The 14,409-nt window shown below is 40.0% G+C and overlaps 1 protein-coding gene across 2 annotated transcripts in view; it reads left to right on the top strand.

Moving 5' to 3' along the window:
• Positions 1 to 12,721, top strand: part of SLC38A6 (solute carrier family 38 member 6) — a 37,884-nt gene extending 25,163 nt beyond the window's left edge. The window contains exons 9-16 of one of the 2 annotated variants that reach the window (XM_014871379.2): positions 1,677 to 1,742; positions 1,943 to 1,996; positions 3,525 to 3,604; positions 4,276 to 4,376; positions 6,377 to 6,501; positions 7,393 to 7,537; positions 7,658 to 7,752; positions 8,872 to 12,721. In XM_014871379.2, coding sequence (XP_014726865.2) covers positions 1,677 to 1,742; positions 1,943 to 1,996; positions 3,525 to 3,604; positions 4,276 to 4,376; positions 6,377 to 6,501; positions 7,393 to 7,537; positions 7,658 to 7,752; positions 8,872 to 8,952 — 747 coding nt within the window. In that variant the 3' untranslated portion in view covers positions 8,953 to 12,721. The remainder of the gene's footprint in view (positions 1 to 1,676; positions 1,743 to 1,942; positions 1,997 to 3,524; positions 3,605 to 4,275; positions 4,377 to 6,376; positions 6,502 to 7,392; positions 7,538 to 7,657; positions 7,753 to 8,871) is intronic. The other variant, XM_088166343.1, reaches the window with a different exon arrangement.
• The last annotated feature ends 1,688 nt before the right edge of the window (positions 12,722 to 14,409 follow it).

The raw sequence follows: 14,409 nt of genomic DNA, 5'->3' as shown, positions 1-14,409 counted from the left end.
TATTCTTTAACGGTGTTTTTGGTGTGGGCTTAACATACCCCTTTTCCACTAGAATCTCTCTTGATTTTTAATTTCTTTTTTTTCACTTAAAACCAAATGTATGTTATACTCAAAAGAATGTTTATATGAAATAGACTTAAAGTTCCAGAGGAGGGTTGTGGTGCCTGCATGAATGCTCAGCTATCTGGGCTGTGCTGCCAGCTTAAAAATCCTTTCCTGTTGGGGAAACTCATTAGACTACAATTGGAAACCTGAAAACATTTGAATAATTAAATAGGTGGGCAAATATAAATACAGGTTTTTTTTAATGCACCTAGTACATTTTATTTTGTCTTCTTTTATTTCCACCTCAGTCTGTTCTTAATCTGTATTATATTTATTTTAGAAAAATGTTCTCCAGCCTTTTAGGTTTGGCTTGTCTGGTCCTCCCTCTGCAACATTTATATATATCTTTGCTCTTTAGCTTGCAGGAAATCTTCCCCTCACCACTGCCAGGCACATTTTACTTTTCCCAAACCTTGCCCTTCAGCTCCATGCCCCTTTCCAGTGCCTGTTCCAGCTTTAGACTGCAGTGGGGGAGTTCCCACAAAGCTGACTACTTTGGAGCCTTCAAAGCCTTCCTCTGTCTGGGTGTCTTTAAATACAACCCAGGCCCAAATTATATTACAGCGTTTGGTGTTTGCAGACTGCTGTTGAGCAGGCTCCCACCTAGTTCCATACCTTGAGTGAGTTGTTCTTGTGCAGTTTGAAATGTGTTACTGCCACAATGCACTCAGCCTGCTGCGTACCCACAGTTTTCTTTCCCCACATTTTGGCCAGAGGTAACATTTGTTTGCCTCTCCTGGCACTGGTGACAAGAGGGAGCATCTAATCTTCTGGGAAACACCACTTGGCAGCACACAAAGCACAGTTCTCTGAGCCAGGAGAAGAGCTCCCTTGCATGTTATTCTTCTCGTGAATCTGAGTCTTTAATTAAGTTTTTAATTATTTGCTCTAGGCTTCAAAAGAATTATAACCTCTAAAGCCAGGCAACTACAATAGGAAATTAATTAGGGTGAGGAGAGCAATGCAACTATCATTTTAAACCAGGCTCCTGAAAAAGGAGGTAACATTTTTTATTTTAATTTCCCTTTGATTTTCAGCCCTGTTACTTGGCAGTCCCTAAACCAGCAGGGTGTAGCTGAAGGCCCAATGACATTCTGGGACAATAATTGCATTTATTGTTTTTCCTTTGCTTTCTAGTCCAAACCATATGTTTCTGCCTTTTAAGATTAGCCCTAGGCTCTGCTCTATCTCTGTTGAGGGCTCTGTGTGCTCCGGGCGCGAGCCTGGGATCGCTAAGGCAGCAGCAATTCCGGCCGGGAGGCCCTTGGTGTGGAGCCCCAGTGCTGCTTGTATTTCAGCTCATGTCAGAGCCCATTGCAGTGCCCCACCTCCAGATCCCTGGGCCATAAGGCTGCCAGCTGTGCAGGGTGAGCAGCTGGATGGAATGGCACTGACAGGCTTTTCTGTCGAGTCTCCTTCTGGTGGCCTGTCTGCCAGGCAGGCCTGGTAATTTACAGGGGGTGTAGCTCCCTGCTGTGTGTTCCAGCAGGCTGATACTTCAGCTATGCGTATCTAAATTGAAAACTGATTTTTAGGATATCATTCATACATGAAATATGCTGTCTCTGCAGGTTATGATTAAAAAATGGTCGATCCCTTGTCCTCTACCTCTCACTAGTGCCATAGAGACTTTACAGGTAAAGTGCATGCTGGTTTGAAGTTCTAATTTTACTAGAAAACTGTAATGCTTTTTTTACATTAACACTTTCAGAATGGCTTGCAATTTAAATTCCTTCTTTTATTAATCATCACAGAATCTGAAAAGTTTCATGTCTGTGGTTTGGGCTTATTCTTTCATTATGCCTTTTTTTTTTTTTTTTGCATTTATGTTTTACAGGTTTCAAATTCTACTGGGGATTGTAAAGCAAAGCTCTTTCATCTTTCAAAAGAGGTAATCTCTATTAATAATATACAAACTTAAAGGGGGGTGGTGGTTTTTAAAAAATTGGGGTTTAAACCTTATCCAGGGTAAGCTGTCCTTGTGTAAAACTCGTTACGGGCTGCTGAAATATTTTCTGTACCTGCTGCCAAGTATTATCCAGTCTCACTTTATTTTTTTTTTTTTTCTGTATGAAGGCTGACTGTCCAAGTTAGCATTTATGAAAATATTTTGGAAATATGACCAAAGAAAAAAGTATAACAGATGAAGCAGTGGTCATCATGCAATCAGATCAAGCCAACTTAACAGGCCCTCAGCTGGAAGTTGGTGCCACTTGGCTGTGTGCCCTTAGTTCCTGGCAGGGTAGAGCAGATTTCCTGACTCTGCCTGGACCTAACCTTCGTTTTTCCTTACCTGAAGCTGATTCTTCAGACCTGGTGCAATCCTGTGCATCTCATTGGGTGCCAGCTCTGGTATTTGTTAATTAACGTGGCATTTAAATCATGTGACTACCCATCAAGGCTTGCAGGAGAGGATGTGTCATGTAGAACCCTGCTCTCTGTGGGGTGAAGGGAAAAAGGTAAATCTGGGATAGCCCTGTAATGGGATTTAGGAGGGATTGTGGCTGCATTTCTCTGAAAAAACAAAAGTCCACCCTACCCTCCCAAGAAAAAGGGAAAAAAAACTCCAAGGCTTGGGCAATGCAAACATCATACAAATGCTACCTGTAGATCAAAGAAGAAATGGTGCTTTGACCAGAAACATCTACTGTGAGATTCTGGCCTTTTGTGCTTTGAAAAATCTTGGGACTCATCTCTACTTCTATTTTAAAATTAGCTTTATTAATAGAAAATGGCATATCTTTTCAGCACAAATGTTTGTTACATTTCAGCTTATTCTACTTGGCAATTGCAGTAAGCTGTACTAGATTATTCATCTCTTTTATTACAGACTTTTGGAATAATACACCACTAATTGTGTGGTTGCATCTTTAATTACATGGCTGTCTTAAAACTTTAGATGCCAAAGCATGTTATATTTCTTGTTAATATTTGCTGTTATATTTTGTGTTTTATCCAAATTTTTCTGAAGGAGTAGTAAAATAGTGAGGTCAGGGTGAAGGAGTCAGTAATTTGACAGGTAGCCATGGATATTGGAATTTGGTAAACTTCTTAGAGAATTTCACAAATGATACTCTGGCTCTGGGGCTCTGGGACACATCCTGTTCTTTCTACATAAGTACTTGGCTTCAATATACTCAAAAAAGAATCTTCCAGTTTTTGGCTTATAGGCAGCATGACTTCTCCTGATGATGAAACTGAGCTGTGTCCACTTGAACTTACATGAGTTGAAAAGGTTGAAATATTGTGGACTGATTTGGAGACACCATTTCTGTCTTGTGGAGATTTATCTCAAAGCATTCATCTGGAAATATTTCCACTGACTTCCAACACTTGAACTGAATTCTGAGTTCATACAGATATTTTTCCAATCAGCAGTAATAGCAAACAACTTACAAGATGTTTTCTTTCTGTTTCAGAGTGTTTATGCAATACCAACTATGGCCTTCTCTTTTCTGTGCCATACCTCAGTCTTGCCAATCTATTGTGAGCTCCAAAGGTAATGTATAAACACATGCAATATTAAAACATAATTATAACCTTTTTTGTAGTACTTTCCCTAAATTAATCCCGAGTAAACTTTAGTTTTAAGTCAGTGTCATCAAACACTGCAGAATAAGGAGCTTTCATGGTTTTGGGAATTATACAGTTTGCCTGTATTAGCTTTTTCTCTCTTTGAGGAGAGAAATGTAGCAAATACGGTTCCATCATCAATGTCAGGATGTTGCCCTGGACAATCAGGAGGAAAAAAAGGTCATTTGCTAAGGTACTTTAATTGTCAATTTTTATGGCTGTAACAGAATCTGCATTTGGCCATATCTGATCCAGTGAGGGTTTTTGACATAGATTCTGTTCCTGGCTCTGAATAGGTATCATCCTGTGTAAATCCCAATTTTCATTTAAAAGAGCCACTGGGATGTCTAAATTCCACACAAGATGGAGGACAGTATTAATTGTCTGCTTGAGAAGTGCCCTTTTAATTACCAGATTAAAAATACTTTTAAACCCCCTAAATATCAGTGACAGCACAGACCTCAGCAAATACTCAGTGGCCTTAAATTAGGCCAGTGCTTCCTTATGAAAGTCAAGGTACTATATAGATTGTGATGTGTTTAATCGTCCTCAATACAGATAAAACAACACTGATTTCCTTTTTTTTTTCCATTTCAGTCCATCCAAAAGGAGAATGCAGAACGTAACTATCACAGGAATTGGTCTGAGTTTCCTAATTTACTTTGTGTCTGCTCTCTTTGGGTACCTGACATTTTATGGTAAGTGCATTCTTCAAGTATTCCTTAGAACAAAGGTTAAATGATAAATGTTTTCTTCCTGGAATGCTTCAGGCATTAGTACACTTAAACCCTCAGATTTTAAAAATTCAAAAGGATAGGCTTTGTGCTGGGTTTTCCAGCACATGCTTCTGGTCTTGCACGCAGTTCCTGAGCCAGAAATGTGTCTGTTTGATACATTAACTGAATCAAGAAGTGCACATTTCGTAGAAATGTTGTTGACGTTTGATGAAGTAACTGCACCTTTTTATTACCACTCAGAAGAGTGGGTGGGGTATCACACTTGCTCTGCCAAATTCTACAGGCATTCTCATTTGCTGTAGAGCTTGGGTGACAGTATGCTGCAGTACCAATTTAATTACTCTACATTTGGACATCTAAATACTTCTGGGTACAGATTTTTAGTAGAGTTTAAACATAGATGACTTCTTCTGTCTGGCATTCTTGTACTTCCCAAATGCACAGAAAGATTTCAGACCCCTTATTTACACAGTGGCCTTTTTTTAAAGATCCATCACAGCCCTGGCAGAAGTAGGTGAGTGTCTGTTTCATACAGCAACGATAACATAGCTATTTTATTGAATTTCCTCTGGTTGCTGATTCTGTTGTAGTTTCATAAAAATGCTGTCACATAAATGCATCACAGTCATCCATGAGGATCCTTCTGATGTCTTCTGCAAACTTTTATAATAAGATGATCACATGCTAATCTTCATTGATTGAAATGAATAAAAATTCTCACAGGCGGCTCTAAGGCAGTAAGATGAAAGTTCTGATGAGGATTTCCTCAACTTCCAAGTGTTTTATAATTCTTCATCGTGGGGATGATATGGTGTCTGACAAAGCACCAAGAGTATTGGCTTTCAGCATCTAATAATTCCAGATTTTTAGGGACTTTTGTACCTTTTATACCCCCGTGTCTGAGAATATTCCCTAGATATCCAGAAACCTTAGAAAAATTACATGGGGAGTCTTGAAGGTCCTGATAGCCTATTGGCCATGATTGCTGCTTCCTGACTGTCTCCATGAGGTTTGTTGGAGAATATAAATGTAAGTACAACTCACAGAGGTTCAGTAGGCAGTGCAGGATAATAATCTGTCCATATGAAATCTGAATAAGAAGGGGAAAAGAAAAAAAAAGGAAAAAAACCCCAGTCTGGAAGCCATCCCATTTGCTGTTACCTTTACTGCCATGGTTTCTTTGGGACCAGACCCTGTCTTGACTGTAGTCTTTCAGTCTGCTTCACTGTGAATGCTTTTGGTTTTCTGCAGGCTTGGTTTCTTTTAGTAACTCTAGCACTCAGGAGCCTGAAATGCTGGAATCAAGAGTGGATGTCTGTAAGAGAGTTGTTTTGTTTGTTTGGTTTGGTTTTTTTCCTCTTGCAAGCTTCTTCTCCTTTTCACTTTTTGCTTGTCTTGTTTAATTAACTTATTTCTTTAAACAGAGAAAGTCTGTTCCCTGTTCCTAAAACACCAGTCTGAGAAAATGTAAAACATTTTATTTTAAATTGGAAACAAAAGAAGTGTTCCCTCTTTGAAACGAGGCATGTTTCATCTCTCTGTGGTTCAGATGGTTTCTTCTGTTTTCTGTGAATTTGAAACTTCACAGGGTGACCAGACTTCGAAAATTTCAGTCCATTCTGAAGTCCAAAAAAGCAGAGTTAAATTTAAAAAAAATAAAAATCAGAATAGCAGACCACTCTCAGTGCTCTGACTTTTGCTGTTCAATTTTCTCCATTTTTTAATGCTTCACATTTGTGTCTTTTCTTTAGGCATCTTTGCTTCAGCAGAGGCTCTGCCTGGCTTTGCCTCCTGAAGTTTTTCATTTCCCTGAAGATTTTGCATCGTAGTGTATCAGTAATACCAGAGTGTATCTGCATCCTCCAAGCAGATGGATCCCTTTGAATATCACTTTAATATGCCTTGCTAATTACCTTAGCTCTCCAGTGATTAACAAAGCAATTAATTTGTCTTGTTTTCAGACAAAGTGGACTCTGAACTGCTGCAAGGTTACTCCAGGTACCTGCCCCACGATACCATCATGATGACTGTGAGAGCAGCCATTCTGTTTGCTGTGCTCCTGACAGTCCCTCTAATCCATTTCCCAGTGAGTATTCCTGAGAGTTCTGGAGCTGGCAGTGAGCACTGGTCACTAATGTTTTGCAGACTGCAATTCTTGAGTCACATCTAGTCTTGTGTATCTTATTCACTTGTCAAGTGATTGATCAAAGACCACATATTTGCATATGTTCCATGAAAGCTCCAAAATAACAACTAACCACTAAGCTAATTTGTGCTCTTGAGACAGATTTCAGATTAAAACTAGCCCACAGCATTGTTTTTAATTTAGAGAATTCAGAACTTCTAAAGTTTATTTAGTTTGATTTTTTTTTTCTCTTAAATTGAGTTTTGCTGACTTGGTTTTTCCTTTCTACATGCACGCACCCACACACAAACATACTTATATTTGAAACTCAATTTAATTGTAAATTAAAAACACGTATAGACCTATTTCACCAAAAAAAACCCCAAACAACTCTAGTCTAGCTTATCAGTACTGTGGTAGAATTGAAAAGTCATCCATTTAGGACCAAAAACAATTGTGCAGGCAAAACTCTGTGTATGGAAGCACTGTATAGATTGTGTATCAGTTGGCGACATGCTGACATTTGCTACCAGGCATTTTCAAAGAGACAAAGCACTATCCCCCAGGCCTTCTTTTGTCCCTGCAAAACAGGGAAGGGCCAGTAATTCTTAAGACTAATGACCATGTGATAAATCTTAGTTTAATACAGTAATAAATTACATTCTACACTACAGAGAGACAAAGCATTCAGCTATTACGAAGGCATTTTGATTTTTAAAATGCTCTTTCACATCTGGAATGATGTAATTCTTAAGGTTATGAAATTGAGATAAGATCAAAAAAAATGTGTGTGTGTGTGTGTGTATGTATGTATGTATTTACCCACACCATATTTGTCTTTGTATTGTGTAGGCAAGGAAAGCTGTGTTGATGGTGTTTTTCTCTCATCTTCCTGAGTCGTGGATTTGCCATATCCTTGTCACCTTAACACTGAATGCAGTTGTTGTCCTGTTTGCAATGTATGTGCCAGACATTAAAAATGTGTTTGGAGTAGTTGGTAAGTTCTTGCGGTGGTTGGCTTTCTTGGTTTTTATTTTAACTTCAAGAAATTCAGTATATGATTCTGCAATGTACTTCAGTCTTCTCTAAACAAAATCTTGCTTTCTGTTTTTTAAAGGTTCAACCACATCGACATGTTTGCTTTTTGTATATCCTGGACTATTTTATCTTAAACTTAACAGAGAAGACTTTATATCACCACAGAAACTTGGGGTATGTTTTCTGTTTTTTCATCTGCACTAATAATATTTAAACAGGCTCATTTTAAATGCATTTTAATACACAGTGGAGCACACAATCTGAGGGGCAAAGCTCTTGTTTTCATTGCAGCTCACAAAATCTCTGAGCATTTTCTTTCATCCTTTCTGGTAGCTCTGGTCTTTCAGAAACTCCTTCTTCACCAGAGATTTTTGGCAAGCAGTGTGTCCGTGTACTGGACCATTGATCCGAATATGTGTTTTTCCCTATAGTTTTCAGATGTTGACTTTTAAATTAGTTTCTGCTCAGTTTTTACCTGTTACTCTATTGTCTGGGCAGTTGGGACAAAGCTAAACTACATTTAAATGAAACAGTTTTTGTGCTTGTTTTCTATAAAAGACTTTGCAAAAACATATTTTTATTCTCTTCCTTTTTGTTTTGTTTCTTTCTCCTCTTTGTGGTTTCTCTTTTGTTGTAGTAGGTTAAGTTCTGGGTTGGAATTTGTGCAGGAGCCTGCTTTTTGCACTCTGTCTTCATTTTAACCACTATTCAGCAGAGCAACTCCTTGACAGTGACCAAAATGCTGACAAACTGTTTATACATAGCCTTTCTGCCACTCTTATGATTCATGGGGCTGCTCTTGTAGTGACAAAACAGGGAATCTGAAAGAAAATCAAATAATGATGCCCTCTGACTAGCTAAAGTCATGACTAGCTCCAGCAGTTTTGGGGGCTTGTAAATCAGCAAGCTGTAGTCTCTTGAACTGTGGTTTTATTATCATCTGGCTATTCAAAAATGTAAAAAAATCATTGTAATTTTAATTGTATTTTGAATAAAATATGAATCAGTTTCTCAGTTTGTTTAGAGTTGTAAAGGGCAAATTATTTTTTGTGCAGCTGGATAGTGTGAGCAGGGAAACCAGATTGCTCCCTGAGTTCCCAGTGAAACTATCCCAGGCTTGGTTTAGTTTCCCACTAAGCAGATACTTTGTGTTTGAAGCCTGAGTAATTTGAAACACTACAGATTATTTTAAAAGGCACTATTTGTATCTGTTCTTGTGGATTTTCGTAAGTCTTGGACATGTAAAATGCTTCTTACAGCAAAACATTAATTTTTACTTTTCTTTCTTCACAGGCATGCGCCTTGGTTATTTTTGGCATTTGTGTTGGCCTTCTCAGTTTGGTTCTAATAATTTTCAATTGGGTTGATCAATAACAGCCTGTTGACATTGTCTGAACTGAGATTCAGGACAGCAAGAAACAGAGAGGTGCCAACACTGCTGCAGTGGGTGCTGGACATCCTAAAGGAGCACTGACCAAAGCTGCCAATAGAAGAAGCAATGCTCTTTTCAGCTCCATTACTGATGGCCCTTCTTTAATCTTGAGTCACTCTCTTCAGTTGCTGGACAATTCATCTTTGCCATTCTAAAATAAGAGCTTTTGATGATGTAATAATGACAGATAAAAAGGTTTTGAGAATTTCTGCAGTGCAAAAAAGTTTTAGGGCACATGGTGAACAAAACAGAAACTTGAAATAACTTGTCCTTTCAGGACAACAAGGAGAATAGACATTACATCAGTCTTCTTGTGTACAACGTGATATAGGCACACAGGATAATATACATTGTCCTAATCCTTGAAAGACTTCTATCACTTTACTAATTTCCAAAATTTCAGTCAGTTCACATTAAGAACTTGTTGATTCCAAGTGTTTACCCTAATTATCCTAAGATGGATCCAGAGACCAACTGCCTTAGCTCAGTTTAATGGGCGTGCCATGATAATATTTGTTAAGTGTTTTTTAAAATACAGTTTTTCTGTGTCAGCAGGCTTGAATCATCCTGATACAATTTCTAAATTAGCAGGCTTTGCCCATCAAGCACTGTAGCTTTTAGTAGCATTTTGTTTTGGTGTTTTCATTTTGCAGTTAATAATAGACATTTTTCAATTAATATCTACTTTTGAGTAGTACTCAAAGTACCTCAGTATTCCTCCAAGTGAAAGACTGTTTTCTTTTTCTCTCTTTTTCCCATTTTTACAAATGTTTCAGGTTTGAATTAAAGTTTTTCTATATTTTACGTTCTTTTCTGTGTCAGAGAAGATTTGGGCTTAAAAGATGAAAATCTGCCTCTGTTGAAAACAAAGGGAAATTTTACTTCTATGGAACTCTAATTTTACCTCAGATGTCTATGAACTTCCACATAGTCTTTTATGATTCCTTATTTTTGAGCCCCCTGAATGTGAATGCAATTTTCAACACCAGCTGGGCTTTGTTGGAAATGGTATTGGCTACCCACAAGAAAAGTTACTCCTTTTAGTCGATTGAAAGCAGTGGCTGAGACCATGGCGAGGTTTTTCAGCATTTGCTTCTATCAAGTGGGATCTGATGGCCCTAAAGTGGCATTATGTGTTCAGAGATTTCATGCCCTAAGGAAGCAAAGGCTGATGGAATGTGCTTGATCCTCTCCTGTCTAATGGGGAGGAACAGCAAATAGCAGAGTTGGAATCACCTTCTCTATTCCTGAGCTGCCAGAGTAGGATTTCTCATGCCAGCAGATCACTTGTCTCTCTCATGGTCCAGAAGTTACTTTTCATTTTTGATGGATGGCCTCAAGGCACCCAGGTGGTGCAGTTAGTACTGCTTTAGAAATCCTCTTTGCTTTAAAGTATCTTTCTACCTAGAAGTTTAATTTAGAAATAGACATATGTGGTGAGGACAGTGAACTAACTCAGAAATTTTGGTAGGATCCCAAACAAAAAGATCCCTGGAAAAGACTGCAGTTATTTTTATAACAAAGTTTCCAGCAGAGGTTTCTTGACTCCAGGTGAGCCCTGTAATATTTTGGCAGTAGCAGAAGCAGCACATCCACTTTGGCCAGGAGTTCCCAGCTCCTCCTGTGGCACTGGCAGTGGCTCTTGGCAGTGTGTTTACCCAACAGAAAACCAAGGTGACCACGAGATGTGACATTATCTGCCTGAAAAGTGAACTTGCCTTTATTTTTCCAGTTTAAACTCCTGCTAACCAGGTGTAGCCTGTGGCTGCCCTCTGATAGCTGAGTCTCACGGGCTTTGTTACACTGCAGGGATTCAGATGCTCATGGAATCTCTGGCACCGCTGTAGAAAACTAAATATATGCCTTGTAAAAGTGTACCTTGAGTCAGCACTGACAGCTGTACATCAGGAAGTGATTTGCTGTCTGACTGAACCAAAACTTCTTTGGAAAACAGGAGACCTTACATTGATGAGAATTAACTCAGGTATTTTTGTCAGACACTAGAATTTAGGAAGTGTATTTATTTGAAATTTTGTGGAAATTGTTTCTCATTTATTATCTGCTCTCATAGCATATTGTTGAGTAGTACTGATAGGTCATTACTGGAGTCACTTTTATTTTAAACTCTAACCAATAATGCTTAAGTCTGAATACTTAGAACATCTGTGAGGGGACAGAAAGTTGGCAAAGCTTTGCTAAGCTTTTGCTCTTTCCTCCTCTCCCTGAAAAAGCTGAGTCTTACCAGAGCACTGTAATGCTCTGTTGCCCTTGGGCAGTTTGGTTTATGTGCATCATCTTGAAAATGTGACTGAGAAAATACTTGAAATACAGTGTTAATTTTACAGTGGATTCCTGTAGTACTGCAGAAATCACTACAGTATTGTTTTTAATCCTTGGGTATTATCCTAACTAGCCTGGCTATTGACTGACTGTCCTGATAGGTAGGCTTTGGAATGATGAATTCCAGTGTACAAAGTTAATACTTGATGAGGATGAATGGAAGCAATTCACAGTTCTGCTGAGCTCTATTATTACATTTTGGCTGTGGTGCAGAAAGGAGAACACGGGTTTACAGAATGCCTGTTACCTTTCATCTGTAAAGAACTAGAAATGCTTCTACTTATGAATTTCTGTAGTTCATAACTTGAAATATGGAAGGAGGGAGAGGGGGCAGAAAAATAATTTCTCTTCCTAAATTTAGAAGATATGAGTGTTGTCCACAACGAAAAACCAGAGTAATTTATCCTTCTCATCTCCCACAGCTATGCTGTGCGTTGTGTCTCTCAAGGGTTTTTCTACAATTGTGCACTTCCATGAAATTTTTGAGCAGAAGAGACCTTCAGTCTGGAACTCTCAGTTCATGTAAATGCTGACAAATATTTTCTTCATTATTCTTGCATACAGATATATTTTCTTCCATATTTCCAGATTTATGAATTGCAGTGATTTTTACTTTATTGCCTGTCAGTGGCATTTTCCAACCTTCTTCACTGAAGACTTGACAGGAATGGATGAAGGGACCCACAGCATTTCTGAACTCACTTGGAAAGGTTCCCTTTCCCCAGTTCATCAGGAAGAACAATGTGAGAGATGAAAATTAATTGTCTGCCTTTGATTTATTTTCTCTTTTTCTCCTATTCCTTGTCCATTTGGAGGCTGCTCAAGTTTCAGCTGAACTATGGTAAGCTGGGTGTGAAGAGTGGTTTTTGTAACCAGCGTGGCAGGAGGAGACTGCCAAAACAACAGTGCTCAAAACTAGGATTATTGTAGAACTCCTTTCCTAGTTAGATTTAATTTAACACTTTACCTGAAATCATTGTTTTCCAGTTGATTTTGATGTTGAAACCATTCATTTTAGCTGCTCTCTATACAAAGAAACCTTTAGACATGTTAACTTTTACTGCCAGTGGGAGAGAATTTTCAGTATTATAAAAGTGCTGGGTAATTTCTGCAGTTTGTGGTGGTGGTCTTGGTATTTGTGTGTTTCAGTAGTGTTCATCCAGCCACGGTTCATGTGGAGATGGAATTCCCAAAAGAGATTAATAATGATGTGGATGTAAAAATTGCCCAGTTTATGTCAAACCTGTGTGTTGTGTGTCATCGCAACAGATTATCTGTTTTGAGTTCTCCTTGCCTCAGGGTCACTTGGAACAGCCAGGGCATGTTCCAAAAAATGATCAGCAAAAAATAAAGAACAGTTTACACTCTGCACAGTTGCGTGTGATCCCCACTCTGTTGTGCAGGTGATGTTTTGCAGCACATCCTGAAATGTTCCCAACTGCCCCTCCCGGGCCAGTCTGCTCCCAGAGATGGATTTTATTCTTGGGACCATGCTCTCCAAAACACCAGGATGCAAAAAATGAGAACTGCAGTTACTGTTCTCCCAGGTATTGGTTCATGGACAGCAAACCTGCTTCTTCTGTTCTTATCCAGTCCCCCCCATGAACACAAGCCAGCAGAATTTATCTCAGAAGCTGTGGCTTCACAGCTCTGTGCCAGCACTGCCTCTGCAGTGTGGGGAAAGGGTGAGCAGCTGGCCTGGTGGTGCATAATGGGGTGAAAAACTGCTCATGGAGACCCTTTGGGAAGGGCCTTCTTGTTCAGCAAGGTGAGGGTCAGTCATGGGGAACAGGGAATTTCCTTAAGGGGTAGCAGCAAAGCAACGCTGGCTGGCCAGGAGGGGCTCTGAAGCGTGGATGTGTTTTTTGGCTGTAAGTCACAGTGCTCTCCAATAGCTGTGTCCTGTGAGTGCAGCTCCAAGCACTTTGCAAGGTCCAAGGGAGTCCTGGGTATAGGCAGACATGGAAAAACCCCACATTATTGTGCTGCTGGCTTGATTCCAGAGCTGTAGGAACACTCACACATGTGGACACGAGCATCAGCAACTGTTTAACGGTGTGTGCCCCAAGTGGAACTGGCACCAAAGAGCACAAATCCCAGCGTTTTGAATGCAGTGCAGAATTCTGTCCTGTGCTGCACTGGCTGTTTTGTTGCTGAGTGTGTCCTGTCCGTGCTCAGCCTTTCTGCTGCCCCCAGCATCCTGGCTCACACGTCAGGACTTTGTGCCGCAGCCACAGGACGCCAGGCAGCTGCCGGCACCTGGTTTGAATTTAGAGCTCGTTTGCACATGATGTCACACTTTCATTGTCAGCCCAGCCAAGGTCAGGACAGTTCATCTTGGGAAGGTTTGCACTGAGCCTTTATATTGCTTGTCATTAATGCCTTCCCCACCTGATTTACTTTTCAGATTTCAGGCATGATTTAATTGAAGTCACTGTGTGTCTGCGATGGACAGGGAGGTTGGTGCAGTGGCTGATCAGCCCGGGATTCAGGACTACTTTTCAGGAGACAGGGTAGAAATTCCTCCTCCATGCATCATGTAGCAAATCACAGATGTGGCCAAGGAGAGTTAATGAGCCCTGGAGGCTCAGGGCTGTTCCAGTCTGTTGCCTTTCAGGAGCCCATCTCACCACTCCACAGAACAAAGTGAGACAGGGTTCCTGGGAGCCCCTTCTCTCTGCCCTCCCAGGTAGCTCCACTTGATAGTGGGATTTACATGCAGGGATGGAGAAAAGATTTGGAATGTGGTTATGACAGCACGGAATCTGTTGGGTTGGAGTTGAGGGCCTTGAAAATCCCAGGCCTTATTCTCACCTCTGGTCACACTTGGCTGTTTCACTGTGCTTTGGGCTGGAAGTGGGGCTTTAGTGTAGCATTTCCCCAGTTGGATTTGTGCAGCTCATTGCTGTGAATCTCCTGTAGGAAGGGGTTAAAGAGCCTCTGTTTTATAGCTTCCTACAAGTCTGGCACTGGGATGGCTCGTGGGACTCACTTTTTATGTTTTACTCCCTGTTTTGATGAACAACTTCCATCCTCATTGAAGGGAAAGATGAGTGAAT

This window comes from Sturnus vulgaris, chromosome 6 (assembly GCF_052056855.1).
Source record: "Sturnus vulgaris isolate bStuVul1 chromosome 6, bStuVul1.hap1, whole genome shotgun sequence".
Classification (NCBI taxonomy): Eukaryota; Metazoa; Chordata; class Aves; order Passeriformes; family Sturnidae; genus Sturnus; species Sturnus vulgaris.
Note: the sequence above shows the minus strand (reverse complement) of the source record. Positions and strands in the feature narration are given on the sequence as shown.